The 11,616-nt window shown below is 34.2% G+C and overlaps 1 protein-coding gene across 1 annotated transcript; it reads right to left on the bottom strand.

The window, feature by feature from the left end:
- Nucleotides 1-2,773: 2,773 nt before the first annotated feature.
- Nucleotides 2,774-11,290, bottom strand: LOC132721439 (uncharacterized; the record flags this gene model as incomplete). Its single annotated transcript, XM_060705746.1, is given in 6 exon segments — nt 2,774-3,376; nt 3,795-3,919; nt 6,216-6,258; nt 8,076-8,214; nt 10,385-10,456; nt 11,158-11,290. Coding segments are annotated over 6 exon segments (550 nt in total), but the record flags the coding sequence as incomplete, so codon positions are not given.
- Nucleotides 11,291-11,616: the final 326 nt, after the last annotated feature.

The raw sequence follows: 11,616 nt of genomic DNA, 5'->3' as shown, positions 1-11,616 counted from the left end.
GAAAATAGTGACAATGGAAGTGTTCCTTGACGTGTGACTGTTTCGGAAAGAGCGTGCTGGACGAAAATCAACATTTTAAAATAATCTTTGCAAATCAGGAAATGGTCGGCATAGGGTTTTCAATACCAAGTATGGTGTCCGCGGGCATTAATTACGGCCTGACATCGCCGTCGCATGCTGCTGATGAGCCTGCGGACCTTGGGATGCGGAATCTGGGCCCATTCCTCTATGATTGCATGTCCTAGCTCCTGGACTATTGTTTGTTGGACGTGGCATAAAGAAATGGCTTTCTGCAGCATATTTCAAGCATGCTCAATTAGATATAAATCTGGGGACCTCGCTGGCCAATCGATGCGGACTATAGTTGCCTCCTCAAGATAACGGTTTGTAATCCATAAGCCGACTGCGCCAGCGTATGTGCGTACATTGACATCTAAAATTTCATTTACGTACCTAACTGCCGGCAGTGTACCGTTTTAATGATATGTAGGTCCGTTTTCCTCTGAGCGCTTATTCCCGCCCACACCATGACTGAACCCCTGCCAAAACGGCGGTGTTCTGCAAAGCATGCTGGAGCTAAGCTTTCATTTGGACTTCTCCAAACACTAACCCGTCTGTCCGTGAAGTCCGCACAAAACCTTGACTCATCAGTCAAGAGCACCGGGGTCCAATCAATAACTGTCAATGTGACACGAGTCTGCGCCCACTCCAAACGCTCTTCAATATGGCGTTGTGTCAAAGGAATGCGAATTGCTGGCCTCCGTGACCTCAACCCAGCATCATGTTTCTATTACATGCACACCAGTTGCTTTCTGGGAGTCGTTACGTAGGGTCGTAGATTTAGAAAACCGTTGGCACCTGGCCTGAAGGAAAATAAATCGATCCTGGGCTCGAGTCGTTGAACTTTGATAAAACACTACTTAAGAATATTATAGACAAAATTTGGTGATCATCCATCTATTAGTTCTGTACAAGGAGACGTTTAAAGGTATTCATTTATAACTTTTGCGGCCCTTAAAAGGGGCCAATCAAATAAATATGAGCAAACTTGATAAAAGGCTACCTAAGAATGCTACAGACAAAGTTTGGTGATCACCCATCAGTTAGTTCTATAGAAGATGTCTTAAGATTGTTTTTTTTTTCTTTTTTAGCTCTAGAGTCCCCTAAAAGGGGCCAATCAAATTAAAATGAGCAAATTTGATATAAGTCTAACTAAGAATGCTACAGACAAATTTTGGTAATCATCCATCATTTAGTTTAGTAGTAATGTTTAAAGGTTTTCTATTTTTAGCCCTGTTGGCCCGTAATAGGGGTCAATTGAAATGGCATAAGCAAATTTAAGTGTGACTGTAACAAGGATGCTACAGACCAAATTTCAGGTAAATCTGCCCAACAGTTTCAGAGATGTCTGTTGACGCATGACGACGGAGTATCCCCCAGCTCACTCTGAACCTTTGGTTCTGGTGTGCTAAACGTGGGATTCGAGTACGTGTCTAAAATCTTCCTACCCAGTAAATTCTGTACAATACTACGAAGAAAGGTATCCTGTCATCAGCATTTTCATTCCGACTGTCAATTTAATATCAACTCTTGCACGAAATGGTTTGCATTAATTATCAATGTACTAAATTAATGTATTATTTACGTTGGTTGTTAAAAGCATTTTATGTAACAATTTAAACCCTATTAGTTGCAGCCCATATAAATACAAGTATGATAGGTCACGTGAAATATTGAGAAGTTAACGCCAGATACTTGTTTCATGAAAGGAAAAAGTTATTAACTAAACAAGTACTGTTTCTTGTAAACTGCAAGGTTTGGACCACCATGTTCTGTTATAGTCATGAAACATCAGCAATGACTATTTCCTAAATAATACTTTCTTTTTGTAGTGTTTTCTCAATTTTACTCAGGAACGCTGGACACCAGATCGCAGATTTTTTTTCCGATTCTGTGTGGCCATCTTTAAATACTTCAGTAAACTAGGATTTCAATTTGTCACGATTTGTTACATTCAATTTCTGGCGGTATATTTAACATTGTGCCAGAATTGCCCCGGACAGCTTACCGAGAAAGTAGATCGTCGGGTCACGTTAAGGCGGGCTCGTTTTCATCCTAGGGCCACAATTCATGCAAAATTACCTAGCAATGCTTTTTACCAACGATACATAATCCGTTTATTGTAATATAGTTCCCCCATTATATTACTCAAACATGGTGGTTCATGTCACCTTTGTAGGGGTTTACAGAAAATCTAATGCATTTTTCTATTCAAGAAATGTAAAATTAGTATCCCTTCAGGGCATTCCAAATTTTGACCCTCCGCATCGATTTATTTTACTTTAAATTTAAGGATGCCTTTTTCAATGAAGTTTGGTCAAAATCTACAGTGAGGTTTAAGAGATGTAGTAAGGAACGATGAGCAACAATGGACATCATTCTTTAATAGCTCACCTACATCGCAAGCATTTTGTACTCGGGTGCGCTATCATGTAGATTCAAGATCAGACACTGCATAAAAACCCTTGTTCGGAAAAAAGCTGTTTCTGTTCCAACGTTTGTATGATTAATTCCACGGGATCCATCATGGGGTTAACTCTCTTTTCCAGTTTCTTAGCTCTTTATAGGTGGACAATGTAACAATGTAGTGATACTGACGTTATACATGTTTCTTCCAAAGTTAATCTCTTAACTGATTCTGCAAGATACTCTAAAATTACTACGTGTAGTACGAACAATATTCATTTCAAAGAAAACATAACGAAGCAAATGATTCTGATGGACACTGACTTTATTGTTTACAGACCAGAGTGTACAAAACTACATGAAATTACAGAGAAATGATGATGATATAAAAAATGTAATGATACAATGATTCTTGAAATTCAAAGAGAAAATAACACAATAAAATTTAAGAATTTATGTTCTATAGCGTTAAATTTCCTCATGATAAAATGAATGTTAACAATATTGAAACACAAAAATCAGTATTAAAATTTTCATTTTTACAAACAAGTATTTGTTCAACAAAGGTGAAAAATTCAAAGTTCAAGAAATTTGATTTCTCAAGTCACCTTTAACGAGAATGGTATCTTATCACTTATTTGATCATTTTAATGATCTATTTTATCTTCACTAATATTAAAAAGAAAATAAAAAACACACTTGAAAACACCAAGTAACAAAATTTTACAAGTAAGTCAGAATGTAAGTAAATTGAATCTTGTCTCATGAATCTTAAGTTTTTAGCAGAATGTTGATTTGATCTGTGACGTGACGAATACACCTTGCCATATACTTCGTACAGTATGAAGGTAATAGCCTCGAGGACAACAAATTTATTCCATGGCCTCTTCCTCCTCCTCAGCTTCAACAACTTAAAATAAAAGAAAACAATAAATCTTAAATAAAACATTACAAAAGTAGAATGTTTACCATCTTCCTCCACAGGATGCATGTGCTTATTATAGCAAAATATATAATGATGTACAACATATTTACTTATATTTGCTGATTAAGGTTACAACAGCATTATATACTGGAAAGCGACTTTGTAATTTAAACTATTTTGGCACATGCTGGCAATTTTAGTTTATCATCAACTTATCCTACACTATACATAGTAACATAATGTAGCTATTACGGTATCCCCTGTATAAGCCCAAGTCTATGGCACAGGCAGGAATGATGCTCTCAGGAAACGCAGAGAAATGCACTGAACTCGGTAAACTTTAACTACTAAGCCATGGTGGCCCAATCAAGAAGATAATCATTGGTGTTATACTAATACATACTGTCAGGATCAACTCCACACAGACGGAGACAATGTTGACGTTCGGATCTGGTGTAAAACTCATCCTTCAAGAATAGAGGGAACTTGTCACGCCAGATTACTATTGCGCACTTTGGATCGGCATTCCTAAACAAAACATAATCAAATTTATAATTCCACAACATGAATGGAAACTTATATTTCCTTTAGTTTATTTTTGGTTTTTAAATTCTAAAAAAATTACAAAATTCTTGGTAAGGATAATTCCTGAAAAGACCACATATAATCGTCAGTTGATTTGCAACAAGAGCTTTTGGTAGGACAGTATGCTCATCTACTGTCAGTGCTTAATCCAAAATCCAGTGACAGAGCTATAATCTTGAAATATTAACTCCAATTCTGAAGACATGTATAACTGTTTCCTGTTACAACCATGGTGAATAGTTAAAAAGATAAATGTTACACCCAACACTTTAAATAGGAAATTTCTGCGCTAACAAAGGGCCATAAATCACTCAAAATCCATTGCCTGAAGACGTATGTTGAGTTTTAACTACCTTCAGAAGTTTTTGAAGATTAATGTTGCATGCCACTAATATTAGGAATTTTCTTGATTCGCAGAGAGGATTTTCTCAAAATTCATGCTACCGTTATGTGCCTTGGACAGTGAACTTTTAGCCATCATTTACGTTACAATCAAATATCTTTGATTGATAAGATTTAAGTTACACAAGAAACTGATTCGAAACTTTAACCAGAATAACATTAACAACCAAGCAGGTATGAAAGTCAAACTTTGAATAGTTGAACTAACAAGAGCTGTCGGTAGGACAGCACGCTCGACTATTCTAAGTGCTTGATAGTAAAAGAGCTTTGATAATGTTAAATTTTTTAAGTTCACAAAAGGGCTAATTTTTTTTTATAAATTCATGTTATAGGCCTTAGAGAGGGTCTAATTATACAGTATTGGCTTGACTATTCGGAAGGAAATGTCACAAGGGTGTTTTATTGAGTATAATAATATTAATTACCTATGAATACATAAATTTGACAGAAAAGGTACAAAGGCTTGTTATTAAGATGTTTTATCAAGTAAATCACTGCTTTATTATCATGAATGCATAAAATTGTCCCAAAAAAGGCACAAACCCTTCAGTAATTGTTGATATAACAGCTTACAAGCAAAACTTTACCATGAATTTCTAAGTTGAAAAAAGGGGAGAAAAATCAGCCTAAATGCAAGATAGAATTATGGATCTTTGTCAGTGACCTACAATTATGACCCTAAATCATATGTGAAGTTTTAAATAAATATCTTTAAAAGTTATTGAGATATGTAAAACTTGCATGTAAACATTAACCAAGAGACTAAGTAGAAAAGGGGATATGAATCAGCCTTAATGCAAGATAGAGTTATGGAACTTGGTCAGTGACATACAATTATGACCTTCCTATTATGACCCTAAGTGCATGTGTAAAGTTTCAAGTAAATATCTTTGAAAACCTTTAACCAAATTTTTAAGTTTCAATGGGGCAAATAATTCTGCAAATATTGCAGGCAGAGTTATGCAATTTTGCAAACTGATGTACATTGTTACTATAAAAAAGTATTTTAAATTTCAATTGAATATCTCAAGCAATAATTGAGATATTTGACTTTACAAAAAAACTTTAACCAAAATTCTAAGTTCCAAAGGGGCATAATTTTGTCAATATTGTAGGCAGAGTTATCCAACTTGTCAATCTGATGTACCTTGTTACTATAAATAAGTATTGTAAGTTTCAATTGAACATCTCAAGCAATAATAGAGATATTTGACTTTACAAAAAACTTTAACCAAATTTTCTAAGTTAAAAAGGGGCATAATTCTGTCAATATTGTAGGCAGAGTTATCCAACTTGTCAATCTGATGTACCTTGTTACTATAAATAAGTATTGTAAGTTTCAATTGAATATCTCAAGCAATAATTGAGATATTTGACTTTACAAAAAACTTTAACCAAAATTTCTAAGTTAAAAAGGGGCATAATTCTGTCAATATTGTAGGCAGAGTTATCCAACTTGTCAATCTGATGTACCTTGTTACTATAAATAAGTATTGTAAGTTTCAATTGAATATCTCAAGTAATAATTGAGATATTTGACTTTACAAAAAACTTTAACCAACGCAGACGCGGACGCCGACGCGACTACAATAGCTCTCATATTCTTCGAATAGTCGAGCTAAAAACCAGAAATAAAGATACATGTATTTACAGTTTCATACACAACATCAGAAATTGATAAGTCAATAATATATTTATGAATCTATGACATGCACCTTTAACAGGATGCCTTCAATTACAAGAATTACGTGGTATATTATTCCGTGATATATACAGCAATTAAACAATGCACAAATTTAAAAGAAATTATGGTTTACAATGAAAAATAGACACTTACTTTCCCTTAGGTTCATAGATGAAATACACTGGGCCATTCGCTGCTAAAATAAACCAGATAAAAAGAATTACATTAGAAATCTTTTATGTAATAAATTCAAAATGATTTTCAAAACAGTTGTAACTTTCATTAAAAATAATTGCACAATATAATTTTCATTTGTTAAACAAGGGTGCCATAGTCACAAAATACGCCCGTTTACGAAAGCTTTAGATGGAGATGGGGGCATTATGGATAAGTGTTATCTAGCAAGCAAGTTTTTATTCTTGGCACTGTGTTGTTAAATGAACCTTAAAACAAATCAGTAGGGAAGATATGCACAGGATGTGTGACCTTGACCTTGGTTGCAGGGACCTGAATTTTATGCACGGCACTCAGCCTCACAATGATGAACATTTGTGCCAAATTATATTGAAATCCCTCTATACATGTGGAAGTTTTGCTCCGGACAAGCATTTTTCAATGAGCTCCAAGTGTGACCTTGACCGACCTGGTTCATGTGCGCAACACTGCTCCTCATAGTAGTGAACATTTCTATGAAGTTTCATGAAAATCCCTCCATACATGTAGGAGAGCTGAACTGATATTTACTTGAAAATTAAAATATAATTAAATTTCTATGAGAAAGTATTTACATTTGATAAGGTAATTACTGTATGATCTTTATGAACAAATACCAAGTCTACAGAACACCATAGTTATCACAGTTAAGAATCTTGACCAATGAATGAAACATGTGTAAATAAATGTTACATTCTTTAGAACATACTCAAGTCCAAGAAAGAGGATTATTTTAAATTCTATTTTTAGAATTGAAAGTGAAAGTAGATCAAGGGGAGTAATTGTGTAAGTCATTTATGAACAAAGTAATAACTTTGTTGTCCCCCTTTGATTAAATTCTATTTACAAAATCTGGATATTTCATCATCTTTAGTGACCTTGACCTTGTATATATTGACCTAAATTATATGTATCACAGCCATAGTCTTGATAATGACCATTTGTGTTACAATCCCTCAATAAATGATGACTAAATGGTCCATATACACATCTTCATATTTTTATCTGAACTTTGACCTCTAAGTGTGACCTTGACCTTGGCCGCAAGGACCTGAATCTTGCACGCGACATTCCGCCTCACAATGGTGAACATTTGTGCCAAGTAATATTGAAATCCCTCTATACATGTGGAAGTTTTGCTCCGGACAAGCATTTTTCAATGAGCTCTAAGTGTGACCTTGACCTTTGACCTAGAGACCTGGTTCATGTGCGCGACACTGCTCCTCATAGTGGTGAACATTTCTATGAAGTTTCATTAAAATCCCTCCATACATGTAGGAGATATGCTCCGGACAAAATTGGACGCCGCCCGCCAGGGGCGTTCCCATAATACGTCCCGTTTTTCAAACGGGCGTATAAAAATAAAGATAAGCAAAGTATAGTTTTTTACCAAAGACAAGCTCAACTTTAAACAAAGTCTAGCAACTTGTACTGATAATTTCGAGTCTGTTTCCTTAAACTAATCAGTTGTACTACTTGTGTAAAATGAACAATCATGATCTGACCATCAGTGCCTATGTTGGAGGCAAACAGTTTTTTTTGTTTGGTAACGTTTTACGTCGCAGCGATACAGTATAGGTCATATGGCAACTTTCCAGCTTTACCAGTGGAGGAAGACTTCATGTGCCCTTCTGTGCATTATTTCAGGCACAACCGAGATCCTGAGCAGAACAATCACTGTTCCGTAAGCTAGCTAGATAGCACTCTCGTGGAACATATAGAGTACTGTTGAAATGGCAACTATAATCTATTATCAGTAAAATTTACCTACAAGATATAAAATACCAAACTGTAACTTACGAATAGGTTCTAACTCCTTCTGAAGTTTGTCAGACAAGTCTTTGATGACAACTTCCTTGTTTTCAAGCATATGTACGAGGTCGACCCTCGTCACACTGATGAGACGTTTGTTCATGAACTGAATCACTGGCATTGTACTCTACAATCATGAACAAATACTTCAAAATGTGTGTACCTATTTTTATTACTACATTTACTATAACAAATAAATCATCCAAATGTATATCTTATAATTGGCCAGATGAATATATCACTATGTAATGGAAAAAAATGGGTTTACTATGTAATGGAAAAAAATGGGTTTTAATTTGGAATTGCCCTTTATTATTTCATGTGGCATTAAATTTGGGCAGCTTGTGGTGTAGCCTGGCTTGGTATGTGAGCTTGCCCAGCTCTAGTTTAATAGAGGGTAGGCCTAGTATTCTACAGCATTTTAAGACATACTTTTATATTTCAGCAACAGTAACCTTTTAAGTATTCACTGGTTGTGAAGCAGATTAAAAAAATTCTTTAACAAAATAAAAATCTTTATAACAAATCAAAAATCTTTAGAACAATTCAAACAGAAATGTATTTCAAATCAAGAAATAACTGTTCTTAAGGAATAGATTTAACACATAAAATCAAAACCTGTTTTTTGAAGATTCCTTCAAATAATCATTAAGGACTTCAAAAAATCACAAAGGAAAACTTATCAATATTGATTACAAAATAAAATCTATATCATTTTCAGGCTTTCTACTGCCTCTACCAAAAAAACTAGGGAAAAAGTAGGGCATTTTTTTACCAAAAAGTAGGGCAAAGTAGGGATTTCTGATGTTAAAAACTAGGGACAAAGTAGGAATTTCTTACCGTTTTAGTTAAGAATTAGCAAAACATACCATCACCAAGACCACACCAGGCTGTGTGTATCTTCAGTTCAGTCCATGCTTGAAAGACATGCACCTCATAGGCAGAATGTTGCTGAATGTTTTGCCAAGGCACCATGAGCAGAGCTGCATCAGTACTAAGGCTGTAGTACTTAAGTACCAGTTCCAGTACTTGCCAAGTTTTGCAGTACCATTTCCAGTACTAGTACTTGATTTTAGCTTGGTACTGCAGTACCAGTACTTTTTTGGGGGAAGTAATTAAGTACCAGTACTAATACTTTTATATATTCATCAAAGTTTGAATAAATACACAGTGTCATTCAAAATAATTGCAAACATTATTCCACAAAGAAATAAAATCATTAACTTTAAAGTTGATATTTCATTTTTACAACTTAAATGAACAAACATACTTTTTACAAACAATAATCATCATATATTCATGTCATATGTTATTGTTTTGTAACCGCAGTCAACTGTAATACAATGCAATAATCTTACATTTTAAACCCACCAGTCTTTTTGTTGCATTTTACACCTTCACACCTCTGTTCAATTTATACCAAAGTAAATAACTTTTTTATGGTGCTAACAATATCACTTGAAATATGATTATTTAGAATAGAAGTAATTTATTAGTGTTTATTTTGCTCTTTTTTTACTAGTAAATACAAAGTAATCAGATTGCAATAAGGATATTTTACCAGTAAAGAGTTATTGACTCTGTTTATCTCAATTTAATTTTACTTTAAGTCTTTGGTGCTTTTTTATGATGAATACTATGTTAACATTTGAAGGAATATTGCAGCAAATTATTTATAGATTTGATAACTTACTTTTTCACAAAAATAAAATAATACGTGAAATTTACAGCTTTACTTTATGAGTAAAAATAATGACATTTTTATCAAAACCAAAAATACTGCCTAGTAATGCAGTAGCAGTACCACTTTTTTAAGACAGTAATGCAGTACCAGTACTTGAGTAGTAGCAAAATTTTGTAAGAGTAATTCAGTATCAGTACCAGTACTTGCAAAATTGCTCCAGTATATACTGCAGTACTAGTACCAGTAATGCAGCTCTGACCATGAGTCTTTCAAGGGTGGACATCACAAGGAGACACTTACACACACCTGAACTATTAATCAATTGCAACTGAAATACAACTGAAATACCATTTTAAATATCTTCTTTTTTTCATTTCATTTCAAAATGAAAAAGTAGGGAAAATAGGGCTATTTCAGAAAAAAGTAGGGGAAAGTAGGGATCAAAAGAAAAAAGTAGGGAAAAGTAGGAAAAGTAGGGACCAGTAGAAAGCCTGCATTTTTAGACAGTAATTTACATTTTTATATTATTTTATGTTTTTTCAACATATATCATATATTACAGCACTCAAATTAGTTAACCTATCGACTTCCTATGTTATTCATTAAAGCTTACCTTAACATCCGTTTTGCCACCCTCAGCACATCTCATCATTAACATACCGCCACATTGAGCTTTGCTCTTTCTCTGTAAGTGTATTATTTTCAGTTTAAACAAACAAATTAAAAAAAAACATTCACATTGTTTTATAAGGGCTGTAAAATTAAATCAAAGTAACACCTTAACAATTCCGAGGACATGTGTGACATTTCTAGTGAGCACCTTCAGTGAAGTAAACAAGATACGAGGTTGCAAATAAACCTATTTTATGATGGGAAAGATATGAGGGTATTTTCCCGTCCCGTCCTGCTATCTCAAGAACTACTATAGGTATAGTGTTCAGAACTTCACACATCAGTGCAATACCACAATTCAACTATGTCAAGTTTCATCAAATCATGAATGGTCTAGCTTAAGTACTACAGAAGAATTCATGTGATACTAAGTCAAAAATTAAATATAGAGATAAATGAAACTTCCAAAAACAAATTAACAGATTCCTCCCTGTTTGTTTTATCTACGTATCTAATACATTTGTCAATGTAAGTTGTAAGACATCCTACAACTACAAATGTTACACAGATACCCCCTTATACACAGTTTTCTAAGTCTACGGACAGACAGCTTGATTTATGGATGACGGCAAATCTCCCCTTACCAAAGTCAAGCACAAAAAGTTATTTTAACATACTGTAAAATAATGTTTCTTGGCCCGATTGTTTGGAAAAGGAAGAGTTACCTTTCCAGACTGATAAGTAATATGGTGACTTATAGTGATATATACTTACAGCAACATCTGAGTTGAATCGAATGAGAGCTTTGACACTTTGGTTATAGAAGTAGAACAGAGTATATTTGCCATCCTGCACATACTTCAACATGTTGGGTAGTGGATTAACTTTCTTCAGATCAAACATATCTCTAAAATAATCAAACAAAAAATATAACAAATTACTGCCTGCAGTTCTTACCATCATTACAGGGATCGAAAACATTTTTTTTAGAGCTACTCACCCTGCAGGGCGAGTAGTTTCAAATTTCTACTTTGTCCTGAATGTTATACTACTAGTCCTGCATTTTGGGCACGATTCTCAAAATAAATCTTCTCAATGCAATATTACCTTGCCAATGCAAACAACCACTAGAAATTTTCATAATCAGTTTGTTAACACAAATTAAACAAACCAAAACCTGAAACAAAGCTTGTGTTTTAGGTTATGTATAAAATGCACGCTTTATATAGCATT

This window comes from Ruditapes philippinarum, unplaced genomic scaffold (genome assembly GCF_026571515.1).
Source record: "Ruditapes philippinarum isolate M1 unplaced genomic scaffold, ASM2657151v2 ctg21372_1_1_1_1, whole genome shotgun sequence".
Taxonomy (NCBI): Eukaryota; Metazoa; Mollusca; class Bivalvia; order Venerida; family Veneridae; genus Ruditapes; species Ruditapes philippinarum.
Note: the sequence above shows the minus strand (reverse complement) of the source record. Positions and strands in the feature narration are given on the sequence as shown.